This window comes from Pituophis catenifer, unplaced genomic scaffold, assembly GCF_029215685.1.
Source record: "Pituophis catenifer annectens isolate HBS135680 unplaced genomic scaffold, rPitCat1.0.hap2 SCAF_6, whole genome shotgun sequence".
Lineage (NCBI taxonomy): Eukaryota > Metazoa > Chordata > Lepidosauria > Squamata > Colubridae > Pituophis > Pituophis catenifer.
In genome coordinates this window covers 30,147,728-30,169,679 of record NW_027256886.1, presented here as the reverse complement: position 1 = coordinate 30,169,679, position 21,952 = coordinate 30,147,728, and the positions used below count along the sequence as shown (strand labels likewise).

General features: G+C 34.7%; 1 protein-coding gene across 2 annotated transcripts in view; it reads right to left on the bottom strand.

Annotated features, from left to right (window-relative positions):
• The window catches only part of DOCK10 (dedicator of cytokinesis 10), a 156,908-nt gene that overhangs the window by 125,829 nt on the left and 9,127 nt on the right, over positions 1-21,952 (bottom strand). Inside the window, exon 1 of one of the 2 annotated variants that reach the window (XM_070945997.1) lies at positions 9,864-10,025. The exons of the other annotated variant lie outside the window; for it this stretch is intronic. Within the exon in view, the coding sequence (XP_070802098.1) occupies positions 9,864-10,025 (162 nt within the window). Of the gene's footprint in view, positions 1-9,863; positions 10,026-21,952 lie in introns of those variants that run through there. 2 annotated transcript variants of the gene reach the window in all.

Genomic DNA, 21,952 nt, shown 5'->3' with positions numbered 1-21,952 from the left:
AAGGAAGTCCCAGATTGTTGGGAGCAATATGCTGACTCTGTAAACCGCTTAGAGAGGACTGTAAAACACTGTGAAGTGGCATATAAGTCTAAGTGCTATTGCTATTGTCCATTCTTGAACTTAAGACCATATTTTTGATGGGTATGAATAAACAGCCAAATATTTTGATAAGCAATTTTTAAAATGCAAATTTAGAAACAGTAAATTGAAGAGATTATTATGATAATGTTTCTATCAGGTTATCATATGCCTTCTGCTTTCACTTAAAAAGTGAAATTATCTGCTAATCTTTATTTCAAAGTACAAGGTACAATTTATACTTTGAATAGTATCTTGTTTTACAAATGGTATCTTGTTTTGAGAATAGAATTTGGCAATCATATAATGTTATATGTCATTCATTAACATACTCGGCCAGCACTTTCTTTTCTTGCTTCTCACTGCTCCTTAGGATTCTATCAATTCCAAATAAAAGTCATCATACTGGACTTTTATATAAAGTACTGAAGCTTTTGGGGATCTTAATAATACCCCCAAAACATCTTTGCCTTTATTTCTATTAACAGTACTCTTCTCTTTGTTTAGACTTAGGTTGTTCTTTAGTACAAAATCTAATTACTGCATTTCCTTGCTTTCTTTTCTCCATGTTTCTCAAATCTTTTTGTAAGTAGGATAATTTGATCACTCTCAATAAAAACACTCAAATTGAATGAACTATTATTCAGGCCTAAGTTTCCAAACATCAGGAGAAAAAGAAAAGAAATCATACTCATTACAATTGTGGATTGAGGTGAAGATACATCACTAATTTATAAATGAGAACCATTTATAAGTATGAGATTGTTCAGAGGTGTCCTGTGAAAGCTATAAAACAAATACATTTTATGGGATAATACATTGAGGAAAATGCGAAGTCTACAATAAAGATTTCACTTACCACAAAAGACGTATTTATCATGATTACAAATAGAAGTTAAAAAGTTAAAAATATCCTGTTTAGGAAAATATTAAAAACTGTTGTTCAAGCAACATAGAAGATCAGCATATATCAGCAGAAGTCTCAAGTAAGTGTAATAAAATGAATGTTTCTCATTCACTATTTTTTTAAAAGCTGTCTTGACTGTAACAATTAGCAGGATATGCCCCTTCCCGCTTACCAACTATATGTGAAAAGGATGAAAACAAAACAAGTTAGTTTTTATTTTCCCCAATTAGCATTCCTTAAAATGTATACGCTGAAAACCAAAAATCCATCTAGCATTGGGATATCTGCAGTGAATATCAAAAACTAAATTTGTTGGTAATTTGAAAGATTCACTGCCAGCTGTTGTGGTAAGTGGAGCCCATTTGGATGGCTTTAAAAGGGGACCAGACAGATTCTTCCATGATGCGGCTATCAATATTGATACAACCAACTCCTGAATACTAGGCAGGATAGCTTACTACTAATTACAGGGAAGTAGCAATAGAAAGAGACTATTGTTTTCTACTCCAAGCTTCGTAAACGCAACCAGTTGGCCACTGTTTTGGCAATGTCTGCTGGAATATATTCCTATGGTTTAGTTAATTTAAGTTTTTGAGGATTCCATGTTCAATCTGTGACAAATTACTTGAAAAGACTGTGGCTGAGAATATCAAATCCATTACAACTAAATCAGTCTTAGTACATGCATGGAATATGCAATATTAGACTAATTGCAGCAGAAACATGATGGAAATGTAATAAACTAATAACAATAAGAATTGGTGACTTTTCATTCTATGATATCGCTTTGATTCCTTATTGGAAGTTTGTTTTAAATATCCAAAAGCTATTCTTTCTTTTTAATTATTATTCCCTTTCAAAACTGGTTTTCTAGAAGGAAAAAGAAAACAATTTGTAGTGTACGTATCAGTATCCTTTCAGTATACAAACATTTCTCTGGTGATCTGCAGGCTTCTTGGCTTCATGCGTTGAAATGCAATCCCAAGGAAGCACAAAAGCTGAAGGAGCTTTTTCAGATCAAGGTCTGGGATTCTTCTAGAGCAATGTTTTTCCAACTTGGCAACTTGAAGATGTGTGAACTTCATGCTGGCTGGGGAATTCTGGACGTTGAAATCCACACATCTTAAGTTGCCAAATGTTAAAATCACTGATGTAGAACAACGAAAAAGCATGTAAGAAAATTACCCCAGTGGCTGCCTCTATTATAGTGCAAACAATAAAGTAGAATCAAAATCACACCTGAAACAAATTATATAAATAACATGGGGATGGGGGAAATGAAACTTCTTTAGCAGGAAGCAATCCCTTTGGGAGACAAAAAGACAAATTTTGGCCCAGCATTTGGCCCAGTTGGAACAATTTTTCCACAGAACTTAAGAGCTATTTTGTGGGGCTCAGAGTTATGGATTGAAAAGGCAGAATTTATGTGACTAAGTATGTCAGAACTCACAGAGTGAAGTCCAGCTATATGAAATCACCAGCCCTGTTGGTGATATCCGTAATATTTGCCCACATATTTACATGGAACACTTAGCATAGATCATAAAATAAAATGAATGTGGATTGCTTGCTGCGAAGAACAGCTTCAGCTCCTTACTCAGGAATATCAAAAAGAGTATTCATGGGTCTCAAATGCAAAGCAAGTTGGTCACTTATTTTTCTCTGTACAAAGAAGCAGGGTGAGGGAGGGATTTTCAAACTATTAAAAACAGAAGAGTATCAAGACAAGTCAATGTGAGACTATAAACACTGAATTCTAACAACAACAGCACAGTGCCAATTTAATTAATTAGAACATTTTATGTTGCACTGTTTTTTTTATCAAGCTCCTGATTTCACTTCTAATCTCCTTTTTTATCTGGTTTATTTGCCTGCAGTTCCTCTATATAGCTCTTCTTTCTAGCATCAGCTGTAACATTAGCTTTTCTTTCTAGCATTATCTTTAAGTCAGTTGGCAATGTCATCTAGTATCTTTCCCTTTATTGGTCTCTTTTTCAAATACTGTTTCTGGGATGTTCATACCTATTCACATTTATGACACCAGAACCTAACATTATATACCAACTTCCAAAAGAAACAGCAGTCTATTAACAATGACCCAGAAAAATGTCCTAGTTCTATTGGATGTTTAAATAGAGTTTTCATCAAGATCACACTCTACCATTTTGTATTCACACAGTCCTGTAGATTCCAATATTAGTGCTTTACTTCCTCTTTCCTAGATGTCTCTATATGGGATGCATTGGTGAAATTTAATAACCACCTGATTTGCACTGTCTATGCACCATACTTATTTTCTGGACAGGTCTCATTTAATAAGAACAGACAGTATTTTCTCTCATAATATTGGTAGGATAATAGGTTTACAGATAGCTGTTCACTTTAAATAACTACTTATCAGCAAAAAAGAAAGTATAGAAGAGAGATATACCAAAAAAGTCAATTGAACTTAGCTTGATACAAATCTTCTCATATATACTTTGCAGTGGTAACGTGTCATCATCATTTAGAAAATGATTCATACACCATAATGGTTCATATACCATTAAAGTATATACAACATACTTTAAAATTGGTGCCTAAAAAAGAGATAAATTTTGCATTAACATACCATAGACCAATGAAGATTCAGTATTTCAGATCTTAATAATTGATATTAAGGTAGTCATTTTTAAACAAATAACCAATGATACATTATAATACAAAATAAACTTCATATTTCTAAGCAATTATATATATAATCAACCTATATCAAAGATGTAATAATAAATATATATGTTATAGAATAAGTGGGACCAACAAGGAAGACACTGTAGATGCACTTTCCTCCAATATTACATGTTTTGGAACGAGCAAGAAACATGTTGGTCACCATTTTCATTGGATAGTCAAGAAAGGAGAACTTGGGCCTAGATCTAAATAGGCAAGGCAGCTCCAAATGAGGCAGCCAAAGATATAAAACTGCACTGGCACTCAAAGGAGCATGAGGACCTAAGTGCAGTTTGCATGCTGCCGTTAATCAAATCTAGTGGTATATCTTGCAACATAGAAAAAGTGGAGTTGAGACATATATTTTTATAGCTATGGCCATGGGTGAATCATGTCTGAGCCTTGATAAAAGGGTTTGACAGTAAAGAAAGCTAATCGAGTTCAAAGTAAGAGACTAGGACCATGGTGGGAGATCTGCCCTCTGGAATGAGAGAATCCAGATGTGCAGGAAATCCCCTAATCACAGCTGGGACTTAATAAAAGAGGATTTCTGTAAGAGCAATCCAAATCTGTACCTTAGGGCAGTGTATTAATTAAGAAGTTCTGCTATGCTTTGGGGTTTTCTCAGAAAATGTGAAAACTGGGCAGTTCCATCCTATACCTAATTGTGTGGTGAAAAAGGGAGGTGGCCAGGCCATTGGAATGCAGCCTTTCTTCAGTCAGCAATCCTATGTGCTTCTTGATTTACTGAGGAACTCTGAGAAATGTAGCAAGTGAAGGGATGTCTAAAGTGACAGTGGTGATAAATAATGAATATGGCTATTCACAGGTACGAAGCCACACCTAGCTTGTGATAATTATAGTGGTAAAAACACACTTCTTCATGCCTATTATATGAATAGTTTCTCGTCAAATGGCTCTGTTCATGGTATTTTAGGAAAGAGTGGAAGTGAATGAGGACTCAATAGTAAGGCACATAGAAGTGATATGGCTGCTTAGATTCCTGTTAGATAAAATTGCTCTTCTTTTCACATGGATAATATCCAATATGATGGCTGGGTTAATATTCTGCAATGTTTGTCTACGGAGATTCTCAGTCATCCAGGTCATGGTTGTCCCAAAGGTACTTTTTTCAAGAGGCATCTGGATTTTCTGGTTTTTCTTTGAAGACTTTTCACTTCTCATTCAAGAAGCTTCTTCAACTCTGACTTCCCACCATCCAGTCAGAAGAAGCTTCTTGGATGACAAGTGAAAAGTCTTCAAAGAAAAACCAGAAAGTCCAGATGCCTCTTGAAAAAAGCACCTTTGGGACATTCTGAAGTGTTATTTGGGATTTCTTTAACATTATGGAACCTGAGGAAGAAGACAGGCTTATGATATGGCTTGTGAACTACTTGGATCTACCAATTGGTCCATTTATTATTTTTATTTTTATGTAATGTGTGCATACCAGAGGTGGTATTCATCAGGTTCTGACCAGTTCTGGAGAACCGGTAGCAGAAATTTTGAGTAGTTTGGAGAACCAGTAAATACTACCTCTGACTGGCTCTGCCCCCATCTATTCTCTGCCTCCCAAGCTCCAGCTGATCGAGAGGAAATGGGAATTTTGCAGTAACTTTCCCCTGGAGTGGGGCGGAAATGGAGATTTTACAGTATCCTTCCCCTGCCACACCCACCAAGCCACGCCACGCCCACCAAGCCATGCCACGCCCACAGAACCGGTAGTAAAAAAATTTGAATCCTACCACTAGTGCATACCATCCCACTCTTTATGTTCAAAGTAAACAGCAACATTATACAGATCACAGAAAACACATAAGATATAGTAAATGGAAGAAAGTAAAGGCATGAGATAAGAATCTAGTTTACACCAACACTATGCATGATACCTCTCTACCCTTGTCCACTATCATTGCTTCCAACGCTTTCATACACCAAATCATACGGTGCATTTAACCTTTTAAAATTCTTACATCACCTTTTTCTAGGAACATATTAATTCTATCCAACCAAAAGTTTCCCAGTCTGTTTTTTTTTTCCTCAACCAATTTACTTTTCTTTTATATATTTGTTTTGTAATTTGATGCTCATTCATGCACTCTGTATAATAGAACCCTCATCAAAATACTTCTTTCAAATTAGTCAGTTTTGTTATTCAATTCATGTTCCTTTAGCATCCAATCATTCATGACTCTATTTTTGTTTGAACATGCATAGTTCTTAAATATAACATTCTAATTGTTTATCACTATGATATCCAAAAAAAAGCTGGTTGTGTATATTTGCTATTCTGTCCCAAGCAGATTAGAATGATAGTTTCAATACCACAAATCATGAATCATAACATCTATTTAGTTGACCAAACTGCGAATCGGCTTGATTGGTCACCCAATCAAGGCATAGTATTAGGCCTTCTATGCAAAAACAAGAAATATTTGAGATATCAGGAAATAATATTTGAGTTTTGCATGAGAATACCTGTATAAATAAGAATGTGTTATTGAAGGTACACAATGTTGTTTATTGGGTACATCTACTTAGAACAGCTTAGTGATGAATGCATTATAAATCAATCAAAAATACATCAACTTTAATAATTAATAAATATGATCATGCAACAAAAATTTTGAGTGACCTATAAAACAACCAGACAGAAAGGTAAGATTTAGCTCTACTTAACAAGGCTCCAGTCTAAAATATTAGAGTCAAATTCCAATTTGAAAGCAGTTCCAGGAGTACAGCTCCCATTATAGAGACTACAAAAATCTGGACAATCACCAGATGACAAGAAGGTTTCCTCAAAGTACATGCAATTATATATTTCTTATGAATGCTGCCTTTCTCTTTGATATATCAGTTTTAAGATCCATTACTCTGAAGTGAATCATACGACCTACCTACCATTTGCTGAAAAACATTTGGATTCTCCACCAGCAGCACAACATGAACTGCATAGAAAAAGTACCGTATATTCACATTTCTTAAGCAATACACCTGTATGTTGCTTATAAAAGTCCTTATACACATGTCTGTAGGTCAATTAAACAACCAAGGAACACCATATATTCTTATATTAACATTGTGCAATACAGTAAATAATTTGCTATATATTCCATGCATTCTTATGCATGCTTTACTTCCATGTAAATCAAATAACTCAGAATCCGTTGGATTGGTCCAGGATATTTATTCATTTATTTGTATCCTGTCTTTATTATTTTTACAAATAACTTAAGGTAGCGAACATAGCCAACAGACCTCCTATTTTCCCCACAACTTTGTATATGTGGTTATATATGCTTTGATTTTTTTTTCTTGGAAGTTAATATTTATTCCATCAGTTTCAATTCTATTCTTAGATATAGCATTATTATCTTCATACAGATCTCAAAAATATTCCATCCAGCATTTTATTATCTCAGATTCAACCCAAATATTTCATCTTTTATCTGTAATTACAATTACTCTTTGCTTAACAATCTTCATTCTCTTTCAAAACATTTTTAATTTGCATCCATGTGACTCTGCATTTCTCTTTTAATCTTAAGCATTGCTTACTCTCTTTAACTACTCTGTCTCATCTACCTCTCATCTATCTATCTACAGTATGTATGTATATATATATATATATATATATATATATATATATATATATATACCTACCTACCTACCTATCATCTTTCATCTATTGTATGCAATATATTTCTCACCCTTTTTTGCAGCAATTATTCTATTATGTCCATTTTTCTCATTCACACCCACCTTCACTCTATCATTCCACTAAGTAACATTCTTCATTACTGTGATTCATCACACTTCTATGCCACTCTGAAACATAGAGCCATCATTTGCACCCTGTTCTAAGCAACTTCCACAACTTCTCTTTCTTCATGTCTGCTTTGAATTCATTATTTCAGGAGACTAATGTATCTTCCGAGACTTTTTCACATAAATGTCTTCCTCTAATTGTTCATTTTCACTCGTTTCTTTCACTTATTTTTTTTTATTCCCGCCAATTCTCTGAGTTCCAGTTTTGACACTACCTAAAAATACTGTGACAATATTCAGAATCTTTCTCACCCCTATATCCTTGATAACTTTACTCTTTCCTTGTAAGCAAATTAGCCACTAAACCAGTTATCATTTTTATTTCTTTTTGTTTCCTAATGATTCAGTCATTTTTTATGCAGTTTGTCATTTATGTCACCTATGATAATATTTTTCCCTTACTCACACTTAGAACATTGCACATTTTTTTTCTCAAACCCATTTCTGGCTCATTTTTGGCTCCTTTCACAGTATTTCATGCAGTAATTGTCAACGTTGGGTGAGTGGATTCTTAGTTTTATATACCCAAACAGAAACCTTGGTGAGATCAATTCATAGTTTGTAACATATATTTTAGCTTTTCATTCATACATACAGTCATCCAGGCTAATCGACAAAATAAAACCACATTTATATGGATTACAGTTTTGTTTTCTCTCACACACTTAAGCTTCCCATGAAGGTTTGGGTCAGTCATGGTTTCTACACTATATCCTGGGTCAATATACTAGATATAATTTGTTTGGCTTTTTTTATTTGTGGAATTTATTTACTGTATTACTGGCATTGGACTCTAGGAGATTTACAGGTACGTTCATAAAGTGTAGGCAATTGTTTCTTGTTTTTGCAAGATAATTTCTAGATTAGAAATTTTCACTTGGGAGGACACGGGTAAAAATGAGCTTTACCTATATTTGGCATATTGTCATAAATGTGCCACATAATGAGTTGTGCTTAGCAGGGAATGGTACGTATACAGTACAATGATATGATTCAGGCCTACATCTTGTTCTACATTTTTCCAATCTAAGTAAAAAGCATGAGTTTTTAATCTGATTGTTATACTGTTTGGATTCTTAGATTTATTATGTTTATTGGGATTAGTATTATGTATACTATCCTAGTGATTTTGGCTCAAGAATGTTAGAAATATATTAAAAAGCAGGATCATTTCCATAGCAACAATTTGTTTCTAAGCAGCCGATTACCTTGAATACTGGAAATATCATTTGCTAAAACTGGGAAACAATCTATGTTCATCTGGATCACAACTTTATTTAATATAATACAAATGAATGGTGATGCACCTTGCACATATATGCAAGAGAGGCAGAAAGTTCTGACAACATGAACTATATGATTGTACCATGAGATATGAGCCTGGACTACAAGTAATCCTTCATGTATCAAAGTGTGTCTGAATTATAAACAGATTTGTAGGCTAAAATATAAAGTGTAGGAGGAACCCTGGTTATATTCAGTGATACTTTACATCTATATATCCAATAAAGAATTGCATACAGTTCTGAACATTATTAGCAGCATCAAGGAATGTCATACCTACCTTGAAACTTTGTGAAAACTCAGGCAATATATTAATGCAGTACGGTAATCATGGTAATTTAGGAAAACACCAAGAACCAGTTTTGTAATACATTATGTTTTAATGGGACCAGAAAAATATTAAGTAACTAAGTAATTAAGTTAAAGTACATGCTTTCAAAATCTGGAAGTGGGATAACTTTCAATGCATCAGACTTCTACTCTTAAATGTGCTTAATGAAATCCAAAGGCAACAAAAGGCCTGGGTTCAAAAAAAGGAATATCAACATGACTCTTTTAACCAGGAATAAAACAGACCCAATAAGAGGAGAGATAGGAAAGAACCTGTCAATCTTGAAGTATCAAGAATGATTTTCTATTATAGCAAGCAGTACAAACCCCTTTGCTCAAGAATATAGCTGTGTTGGTAGCCTGGGAGAGAAGTTTGTAGTAGATGCATAGTTTTTACATATAGGTTATGCATTAGGATTCAAGAATGAAGATGCTATGCTGATGATTAGATCGCAAGCCACTACATTTCATTATACTGAAAATGAAACACCGAACAAATGAAATAGCAAAATGTCATCTTGTCTATTGCATACAAGCCTTCCCTACCTTCATTGTAGAAGAAAGCTGCACACTACAGGTAACAGAATTTCAATTAGAGGTTTGCACAGTTTCAGGAGTGTTAGCAGATGTTCTATTATTTTCTTTCCCTACAGTAAGTCCAGAAAACATAAAGCTTCTGTCCTAATTACCCTTTCAACTGTACCCCCTTGATAAAAGTATACCATACCATAATGTTGAGAGTTCTGGGTCTGCTCATTTCATCATCACTCTCCAGAGGCAGGATTTCATGTGACAATTCCTCTTGCCGTCGTCTACAAATATGCACACAATTCCTTTGTACCACTGAACGAAAGGCTTGGAGCAGAACAATGCTGGCAGCACAGCCCATAGCTGCATCCTGAAACCCACAAAATAACTTCTATGTTGATGCTATGCTTAAAAAACAGTAGCTCGTTGTCCCTGCAAACAGCCTACAGTGCAGCTGCAGCCAGCCAGCTCCCTCCAATCATTTCCTTGGGCTGTAATCATCTGATCACAACCAGATAGCTTGGATGCAGATATAGGAAAGATTTGATCCACTGTGTGAAACATCCGTACTTGCAGACAGACACAGTTAAGACAGTTTTTGTTCTTTTTTTTTTTTTCGTGGTGACTGTTTCTGAAAATGCATGAGAACCATTTTCTTGTTTTAGGAAATAATCCTTCTTCTTGTGATCTCCTAATCACAATACTCAGAGGCTTAAACTAGCTGCTTAATAAAAGCTGGAAAAAGCATGCATAAGTGCCTGCTAACAATCATATACAGGAACTGCAGTTATAAAGGAAGCCAAGAAAATAGCCATGGATGAATGAATAAAACAGAACATCTTTACACTGATTTACTAAGATGCAGAAATATTTTCTCTAGCCTCTGCTTCATAGTCAGAGTATAACAAGCATGCTGGCATGTTAAAGCAAATGGTCACATGAAAATAATAGTAAAAGAATTGCACAGTGCAATTCCCTAGATAAATGACAAACACCTCTATTTAGTTCCAACATGTTTTCTAATTATTTTTGTGGGTGATCCCAAGACAGGTAGCCTAGCTGTTTCCCAGAATTGGATGGTGATGATGGTGATATAGATAGATAGATAGATAGATAGATAGATAGATAGATAGATAGACAGATAAATATAGACACACACACAGATAGACAGAAACAACAGACAGACAGACAAGCAGACAATAAACAGACAGACAGAAATACAAGACACAGGTAGAATATATGTGGCAAATCTAAGAGCAACTCATGTTAAAACCAAATTATTAAATGCCAATGCCACATCTTCACAAAACCAATTAAAAGCATTTAATTAAAGCATTAAATAAAAAGGCATTTTTTATCAGTTATCAGTGAGTACATAATTAGCAGCCTGGTAGAATTTTTTTCCAGACAACAAATTTTATGAAAAGTCAGAAGTTTCTGTGAGCTATGGATCACTGATGGCCATGACAGCTGATGTTGCAGATTTGGTCTTTAGGGGAAAAAAATCAGAAAGGCATCCTTCTATATTTTTATTTTTTATTTGCTATCATAGAGTAACAAGGCTCTACACCTACAACAACTTAGTATACCGACTCTGGCTAAAAGCAACTAAAGTATTGACAAATCATATGAACCAGTTCTGACAGAGATCAGGATCTAAACGATGTAGTTATATAAACAAGACAAGAGGACTCAAAGAAAAATTGCCCTTCGTTATTCTTTTCTCCTTCCAAATAATCTGAATTTGTTGCCAATGCCTTTTCCTCAATAGGAAATATCAATGACTTTTTCTGAAACAAGGACTTCTTGGTAGATCTGCAATTGTATCTGCCTTCACTTTAAAAAAATGTTTATAGTCACTCACATACAAAGGCACTTGCTGTTTTGGGTGGCAATGGGAGTTCAGCCATTGAGTTTCATGGGGATGTGAGCGAGCCTGTAATTCCAGCTGATGTAATCTTTGGAACAGCTCTTTGATGAAACCAATTGCTTAAGAAAACAAGAAAGAGCATGGTGCTAACACAGTTCTTTCAAATCAGTTTTACACAGGGGATGATTAGGCTTTAATTGCTCTGGAAACTTGTCACAATAAGGAATCATTTTAATGAAAATATTTATGAAATGAATGAAGTGACTTTTTAAAAAACACATTCACTGTCAATTTTCTTTTTCTTTTTCTGTATCAAGGTAATTCACACTCTTGCACCATGTCCTTCAACTCTGACAGTTATGCACTAAAGTAGTTCAAGACATGCTTTTTATAGTTCACAATTTCATTTCCTTAAATACAGTTTCAGCAGCATAGCTACAAAACTGTTATCGCTTCTGTTTCAAATAAAGAGATTTCACTGCTTCTCATCTGCATCATTTGGATTCCCATTATGTCCCTAACTATCTGCACATTGGGAGGAAGCAGACTTTTTTTGGCATATTCTTGGCAGCCACTGAGACCAAAGGTCTTGTCATGGCTAATCATAATATTATCAGTCTGGCACTGTAACTCCCTTCATGGCTTATGTCTTTTCCTGTTACAGTGACTGCTGTATGGTCTTGCTGATATTAATATGTCTTGCATGTCAGGCACTGCTCTTACTTTATACATCCATACAGGGCTACTCAGAAAATGCTTTTAAGAAGTTTGGTTTCTATGGTTACAATATCTAGTTCTGCTATGCAGTTCAATGCAGATTATTTTTCCCCAAATCCTTTAAAATCTATGGAAGTAAATGCCTATAGAGGTTAATAGTACTGGATCAAAGCCAGTTTTTCTGAACATTTTCATAAGGATTGATTAGAAAGGTAGAGAGTAATTTCAGGTTGTGCCTTGAAACACAATTGTGACATATTCAGTTCTTTGAAGATCCTACTCACAAACTTCTTGATCTAAGTGAAAAAAACACTGGCCATTAAAAAATTTGAAGTAAGACCATTTTTTAAGTTGTGTTGTGGCAGTTTCTGTACATACAGTACAAATCTTTCAACTTTAACAATAAAACAGTGCCTGTCTCACTTTCCAAGACAGATTCTCAAAGGACTTCACAGCATTAGGAAGATATAGAAGAAACACTTTAAGCCATTAAGATAAACAATTGGCACAAATAATACAAATGGAGACAACATTAAAATAATAATTTTCAAACCTAACATCCAAACCAACAAATTTGATATGGTCCTAGACCAGGGTAGTCAAAACCCGGCCCATGGGCCGGATGCGTCACACGCTGGCCATGCCCATGCCTGGTTTACCGAAGGGGGGGAAAGTTCCGATATGTCACTTGATGCTGCCATGACGACGTGAGTTTGACACCCTGTCCTAGGGAGAACTCTACAGTCACTAGACATCATCAAAAGAAGTAAAAGTCTACCAGAAAATTACCATTGGCTTTTAATCCTGCAATGTCATTGGATGGGTAAAGAAACAGTTGTGCAAGTGACATTTGCTTTAGTTCCTTTTGCTCTATTGATTTTACATGAATTTATTTTATTTCTGTATAAGCAATTGGGTTCTATACCAATTCTTTCTGTTTTCCCTTTTCTTTTATATCTTTCGAACTGCCAAATTATTCAAAAAATTTATGATGCAAATAATTACCCAAGTTTTATTCACACAAGTTTTATTTACTTGCAGTAGACTTTAATTATTCTGAAGGTTATGAAGAAAACAACCCTATTCAATTTTATTCAGTGGAATTTAATGCAATCTTATATGTAGTCCTAATATAATTCCTACTGAATTTAATGCAACTTGCTTCGACAGAAACATACGTGATGGGAGCGAATCTAAATATTTGTTGGATTGTTTCCTTTGTACTGATACTTAAGAATTCCCAACCAACACACACATACATATATAATAAACAGACTCAGTATTTATATTTCTTCCTACTGCTAAACAATACAATATGTAAGTGACAAGTTAATAGCAAATAGGTATTTTGTAAAAGCCATTTAAGTGCATCGTATCACACATTTTTATTATGCTTTGTAGATAAAATAGTGTAGTATTTCAGGAAGCTTTTTAGGAAGATTTAAGTGATTGATCAAGTTACTTGATCTTTTGATTGAAAAGGCATTCCATCTGTCCCTTTCAACAAATCCCTATATCAATCATCAATGTTGATTTTTGTGGCTTAGAATATTTAGCAAATTCAGCCAAGTGTGATTTATTTGGCAAATCAAACTATAACAGGTGTCAACCACACTTTGCCCATAGTACTTCATTTTAATGCCCCAGAACACCAAAATTGCCACTTATTTACCTGCACTTATATCCTTGCTCACTTAAATCATGCCAGGAGTGACAGCTGGTTGCCCTCCAGTTTTTGAATGATTGAAGCTGGAAGAATTATTTTTTAATAATGGAGCCAGTCCTCTGGAATGGTTTTCTTTTGGAAAATTGTCTGTCTCCAACAGTGTCAACCTTCTGGAGAAAGCTGGCAATAGAGCCTTTCCAGAGGGTTTGGGGCTTTATGCCCTGCATGCTGTTGGGGCTTTACTTGTTTTTTACTTCTTATTTTTTGAGCCCCTGAGAGAACTGTGATTGTGGTAGAATATAGGTTTGATTAATAAATAAAATAATTTGAAAAGGACAAATAAAATATAAATGAATTATTAAATGAATAGAGTACAAACCAACATTTGGGGCAGGGATATACAGGTGTTTTATTGGCTTCACTTATAGGACATTGCTTGGGAATGATTTACTATTCACATAAGCCTTAAAACCAATTTGAGAATTTTTCTATGGGTATTGTGAAATTGATTAGAAAAAAATTAAGCTCTTTCCAGAAGACCGAGAGACAGTTTGTTGATAAAATTGTAGTGAGAAATTGACCAGGGAGTAAGAAGGACAGCAAAGGAAGAAGACAAAAGGAATGGACAAAAGGAATCTATTTTTCCTTTATGCAAAGAGCTGGTAATCTTCCCTCTTTCCCTTCCTTCCTTCTATATCAGTGATAGCTAACCTTTTCTGGACCGAGTGCCCAAAGCGTGGGTGCGCATGAGAAAATGTACATGTGCATGCCCGAACCCCTAAATGCAAAGCATACGTGTCTCCCATGCATGCCGCCAGCTCCCACACATGCACGCATGGCACCCCACATGCACCCTGCCCCCACGCATATGCGTGCACTTTCACCCGTGCATGCATCAATGCCCCCACCCATGCATGCATGAGTGCCCCCTGCACACACCCTGCCCCCTCTGCATGCACAGCAAAGACCCAAAGATCAGCTGGCCAGTGGGAGGTGCACGCACATGCTCAGCACAGCTGAACTGCGGTGATGGCTTGCGTGCCATCAGGGAGGGCACTGTGTGCCACCGCTGGCACATGTGCCATAGGTTCGCCATCACAGTTCTATATCATATGGGCAAGGTTAAACAATCAAGAACCAAAGCTCTGGACATTGACAAGTTGAAAACTATAATGAAAAAAGCCAAGACATATGGAAGCAATTGGTACCTGCATTTGCAAAGCTAAAAAAATCTGACCTTTACAACATGTCCCATTTCTCTTACAGCAATTGTGTTTGGAAAAGTACCATAGCAAAATACGTATTTGCCATTACAGACACAATGCTATTCATTACAGACACAACACTATTCATAGTAAGAAAATAGATAAAGTTAACCATGTATAAATATGCATGCATACACTAGAAAAACCAGCATAAACACACACACACACACACACACACACATTTCCCTGAAAATGTTTGTGGTTCTCTCACTACAAGATATCTGGCACCTTATACCTTAATTATTCTCTTATATCTCTGATAGAACTGCATTAGTACAATTAGTACAAACGTATTATCATGGACAGAACATTTCACTTGTCTAAAATATGTATTTAAATATTCAATGAAATGTAACATTTTCATTTCATGTATCAATGTTTCTTTACCATAAGAGTAGTCAAACTTGCAAATGTTGATAACATCACTGGGACAGTGCATTTCTGAAAATGTTAACACCCCAGCCAGAAGTAGCATAAACCTACTTCGTGGCAAACTTTCTAGTTTAGCTCATTGCACATTAATAGAAATTGCTTTATTGTTGTGGGTTGTTTTGGTCTTTTAACATATATTGGTATAACCTCCATTTCCCTCTGCCAAGACTATCATACTAATTTATTGGAAAATTGAAACTTTAATAGATTTCAGATGACTATTAACTTGTCTGCAGTATGTGAAACCTAGTCTTTGCAGGTTCAGGATTTTCACACCATTGAACAAATATGTCAGTTTTGGTTTCTGTTGGTTTATTATATAATGTATAATACTACCCCAATTTATATTCAGAAACTTATATTAAGACAATGATTTCTTATTATTTCAACAATGCTTTGAGGATCTTGTCAAAACTGAAAATTAACACTGCACAAAATATATCAAAGAATTTCAGGTCACATAAACAATTTGTGACCTCCTCAAAGGGTGGAGAATAATCACGTGACTGGAAACCTATGTACCTATAAAAACAACATGAAAAGCAATCCTGTGGACAGGAGCAATGACAGAATGTAACATCTGTATCTCTCTGCTCTGAGAGTTTACATAATGCAAGAGTGCTGCTTTAACCAGTAGCAAATCACATATTGCACAGCTAGAGTTCCATTGTGAACAAGCTGGGAATAAGCTTTTATTGTATATTCTGTATTGTATTTTCTGCTGTAGTTGATGGGGAAAAATATTGCAAAAAAAAATTGTTTCAGAATGCCAGGTTTAAATGTACATTGCAGGCTTCTCAAAGACCATGCCAAAAACAAAATACCAAGCTATGGATTTGTTCATAGGAAATGAGTCCTTTTTCCATCTCTACATTTACTTTCAGACTCTACTTTAAAAATTAATTACATACAGTTAGCAAGTTAGAACAGTGTAATAGGATTATATGGTAATGTACAATGCAAGGTCAAATGCATTATTTTTTAATAAGCTATAACACAGACAGAAAGATCTTGTTTGCATGGACAGTGTGAAGCAGTATGTTGTATCAGACTGCTAATCTGAAAGTAATATATTCTTCCAATCTGGGAACTCAAAGAAATAATATTTTTCCTTAGTACATTGAGCACACTGCAGATGTTTTCGTTTAGAAAGCACTAACAGCAAGTGCTAGCTGAGCAAAGTTTAAAAAGTGACTAGTTAGGATATTTTTATGCTGGGCTTGCTGACTAGCAAATATACAAGCAAATGCAGTTAAATATGACATTTATTAATAACAGAAGAAAATTACAGAAGAAGCACTGAATTTAGTTTAGGACATTCTATCCTCATAAAATTGAATCTTAAAGAACAAGAATAGCTGATCCATATCCAAATCCATAATTCATCCAGAGTAACAATAATACCATCAAATATTCACGTCTGCCTATCCCACTCCCAGGTCCAGTCTGAACATCTGGCTGACTGTGCAACGAACCATAATAATAATAATAAAATGGAGTGCAAGAATGCAGAGGATCAGTAAAGGTTTATAGTGAAAGCTGAAATGTATTTATCCTGAGAAAGGGGAGGATTATCACGTGTTAACTTTGTTTAGTTAAATAAATCATTCTTTGGCTTAATCTTATTGACTAATTAAATACTTACTTTGAAAAAACTTCTACTTAAATACCTATGATAATCTAACAAAAGATGCCTTGCAGTAAGGATTATTAGAAAGGATTTAATTTGCTCAGCCAAATTCTTTTATATAAAAATACTTCTAACACTTATGTAAATCAGCAATGTATTGTAGATGCTACTGAATGAACACAGATTCAGTCCAAGAGAATCCCACAACAGGTGAATTGTAATGAGGATGATTTAGGAATGGTTTTACTAAAAGAGCAGCCTGTCTAATGTCATTCTTTGTGAAGCCTCCTTCTCTTTTCTCTATTGTTCTTAGATAGAATAAGATTATATGAAGTAGGTGATTAAAACAATCATCTCTGAGCTGGAAAGGTGTTGCTTTTCAAAAGAACTGAATTTTATTTTCTTAAGAATTTCTTTTAATAACTCATCCAATAACAAAAGAGTTTTTTTAATGTACCATTATTATTATTAAAAAAAACTTTTGAGGTAAAGCTTGTAACAATAATAGTAATCTCCAACTAGTTAGTGTTTTAAGAAACTGCCCATTTGCGTCTATGCTTGTGTCAGAAAATTCCAATTTTACTCAATTATATAAACCAGATTGTTTCCTTCATCTTCTCATTAGGAATATAGATGCGGATTTTTTTAGGAAACCATATTTAAATACCACTCTTAAACAGAATCATAAAGGACCAAAGTAGTTAGAAGAAAGATTTGGTTGGTTTGCTTGTTTTTTCCCCAAAGATGCTGATAAACTACCTGCATGATTTCATCTGCATCATTTTTATAGGTCAACATGTCAAAATCATTCATGCTTGTATTTTCTTCCAGACTCTTAAGTATGAAGAAAATTTAAGCATGCTATTGGACTGAGCCATAGAAGTATATAATGTAATTCATATGCCAAAATTATAAAAGATAAGAAAACTACAAGCAGTATGTACTATCTTCTAGTTGCAATTTCCAAAGATAAATGTAAGTATTAGAGAATTAAATGATATGGTAACTTGTAATTGTAATAAATAATAATTTGAAAACAAACACTATACATACATTACAAACCAGGGGAGGGTAGTATTTGAAACATGTTTTACCCAAAAATAGCATTTTCACAGAAGCAAATTCCACATTGATGTTTGACTCTATTTTTCTAGCTAGGGAAGCTGAAGAATATTCCCAATATGATGCCCTATAACGCACGTTACACCTCTGCTGCACTTGGTTACCAGTTTATTCTTGGGTCTAGTTCAAAGTGCTAATGCTGATTCTTAAAGCCCTACATGGCATGGGATTGGGTTATCCCATGCCATGTAGGGCTTGGAGGGATTGCCTTTCCCCGATTTCATCCACCTGCCTCTCCCCATTGGACAGAATCGGTATGTCACAAGTCCTGTCATTTAGGAAGCTACACTTGGCAGAACCTAGGTGGTGGACCTTTTCTGCTGTGGCCCCCATACTATGTAATCTTCTCCTCCCCTCCCCCAAAGGTGAGAATGGTCTCATCACATCTTGGCTTATGAAGGTTCCTTAAGCCCTGGTTATACAAGCAGGCCTGGAGATCTTAGGGGACAGGTGAGCTTGTGAGATAATGCAATTACTATTACCATCTGTTTTTATAGATTTTAATGCTTTAATCTTTGTCATTGTAATGGCTTTAGATAGTTATTGTTTTAGTCTTGTTGTACACTGCCCAGAGTCACTTGTGAAATAGGAAGCTATATAAATTAGGTAAATAAATTATAAAATGAAGTCCACAATACAGATTTATAGATTTTTGTCTTCTGCATGAAATGCATCTCACATCTAATAGCTCTCAGGATGACCAATACCAAATAATAAAACTCACAGTTTTATTATTTTAGTTTTAAAAGTGACAGAGGTAAAATTATCATCACTGAAATAAACTTTTTTTTTAAAAAAAAAACATAATATATCAATAAATTTGTAATTAACAGATTTATCACCATTATCATTTCCTTTCTTTCCCTAACAGCCTTGTTAAAGGCCAGCTTGATTATTATTTATTTTCTAGTTTACCATGGCATTGTCTTATTTCTTCAATTTTGTCTCCAATTCAATTCAATATTCAATTCAATTCAATATTGTCTTATTTCTTCAATTCATAGTGCTATCTGACTAAACCATTTTTATTCTTATTTAAATATTAGGGAAGAGAAGTACAGATCTACTTTTATAAAAGCAAGATGATAAAATTCCCAGCTTTACTAGACTGAGCTGTAAATGTTGACTTCCACATAAAAACATCTTGTAATTATTAGTAAGAAAAACTTGTCAGCTTTGCATATAGAGGGAAATAACATTTTAGCGGAGGAAACAGTCTATCATCTGAATAGAAAAATTGAAAAAGCACCTTTGGGACTATCATCTGAATGCTTACCAAAAATCTTAAATAATACAATTCAGAATAAAATTATAGTGGTATTTTTGTGAGAACAAAATAATTATTCTTTGACTAAGTTTGTTGTTTGTCTGAAACCAACCAATTGCTGATTGAGAAACTGTCACTAAACAGTGGCTTGATGAATGGATGATACTATGCTGAACTTATACAATCCAATAAGCCAAAAATCAAGGCTTACAAATTACAGTGACCAGAGTCACCAGTCATGTTAAACTAAAATCATGTTAAACTAAAACCACTTGTAGTTTTGTACGATATTCAGCCATTGTAACAATATACTGTAGGCACTGTTGTATGATTTCCTTTAAATCAAATGGTGGAGGAGGAATTCAAACTATTTATTTAGTACATTATTGCCAACATCACTCAACCAAGTCACTTAGAATTAACGAACAGTGGTAAATCAAACAGTTTATCATTGTACTGTCATTTTGTTTATTTATTCCACCATCTTAAATATGATTCTATGTTAGATATATGTTAAACACCAATATCTAAGGCTTGAATATTGTTGTTGTTGTTGTCGTTCTTTACTAAGTCGCAATTCCATGGACCATAGCATGCCACCTCCCCATCCTCCATTGTCTCCCTGTGTCTGCCCAAACTCATGTCCACCGTATCGATGATACTATGTAACTATCTCATCCTCTGTTGTCCCTTTCTCTTTTGCCTTCAATTTTTCCCAACATCAGATTTTTTCCAATGAGCCCTCTCTTCTCATTTGGAAGCCAAAGTATTTGAGCTTCAGCTTCAGTAGCGTTTATTTCCTTTAGGATTGAATGATTTTGTTTCCTTATTGTCCAAGGGACTCTCAAGAGTCTCATCCAACACCACAATTTGAAAGCATCAATTCTTCAGCGCTCGGTCTTTCTTATGGTTCAACACTCACAGCCATACATTTCTACTGGGAAAACCATAGCTTTGAATATATGGACCTTTGTCGGTAAGATGATTTCTCTGCTTTTTAATATGCTGTCTAGATGCGCCATAGCTTTCATCTCAAGGAGCAATGCATACTTTAATTTCAGGATTACAGTCACCATCTGCAGTGATCTTGGAGAACAAGAAAATAAAATTTGTCACTACTTCCGTGTCTTCCTCTTCTATTTGCCAGGACGTGATGGGACTGGATGCAATGATTTAGTTTTTTTAATGTTGAGTTTCAAACCAATTTTTGCACTTTCCTCTTTCAGCCTTATCAGGCTTTTTAGTTCCTCTTCACCATCTGCCATTAGAATGGTATCACCAAAAAATTACAAACAGTCAAGTTACAAAGGATGGCTAAATGTAAATATGTAAACCTAGCTATGAATGTAATGGTATATATGAATGACCTTGAGAGACAAGAGAAAGAGCTGCAGACTGGACAGCTATAAGGTAAAAGTTATTCACAGAAGGAGGGGATGGGTGGGAAAATTTTCAATAGGGATTCTTCCTAGTTTACAAAGAGTAAGAGGAGACAAGAAATACTTTCACATTTATAAGATTCTGTTAATGTAATCTTATAATAAAGACAGAGCTAGTATTCATTATTATGCTTCTTGTCTGTATTTCCCCTGAAAGGCCAACAATGATTCCTAAAACAAAAGTTGCCATCCAAGAACGTTTACTCCAAAGCAGTTTTTTCTCCAGTTGTCTGATTCAGCATCAATATACCTTATTTTGTACTATCAATTTACTCACGTTCATCTTCAATCATCTTTTTGGAAATTATTCTCTTTTGAGTTCTTGTTTGTGATGATTTGTTCAGTAAAACAATGTCGGTTGTTGATAAATTGTATTCTCCTTTCTTTTGAATATATGTGTTTTGAAACTAAACTTTGCATTGACAAAAGTGCAGGAAACGTATGGCCAAACTGTAGAGCTGAAATTCAATACAAACCAATAGCATGACTGCTGCTGTAAAGCCAAAATGGGGGATAAGAATCAAACAGGTATAACATACCTTCAAAATATATCCAAAAAATACATGAACAAAAGGAAATATTCCAGCACATCCTTTCCGCTGAACTGTTGATGTCATCCATCACACAGCTCTTGGAAGCTTAAATATATAAATAAAATAACAATAACAGAAAGATTGTTTGCTATTGTCCTACAACATAGTTGATTAAGAACACGGCTTTAGAACTTAACTAATTTGTCTGTAAATTCTAGGTTTGATGCAGCATATAAATCCAGATAGATAGATAGATAGATAGATAGATAGATAGATAGATAGATAGATAGATAGATAGATAGATAGTCTGTCCATGGTACCAATGAATATGCCACTAACTTGCATCA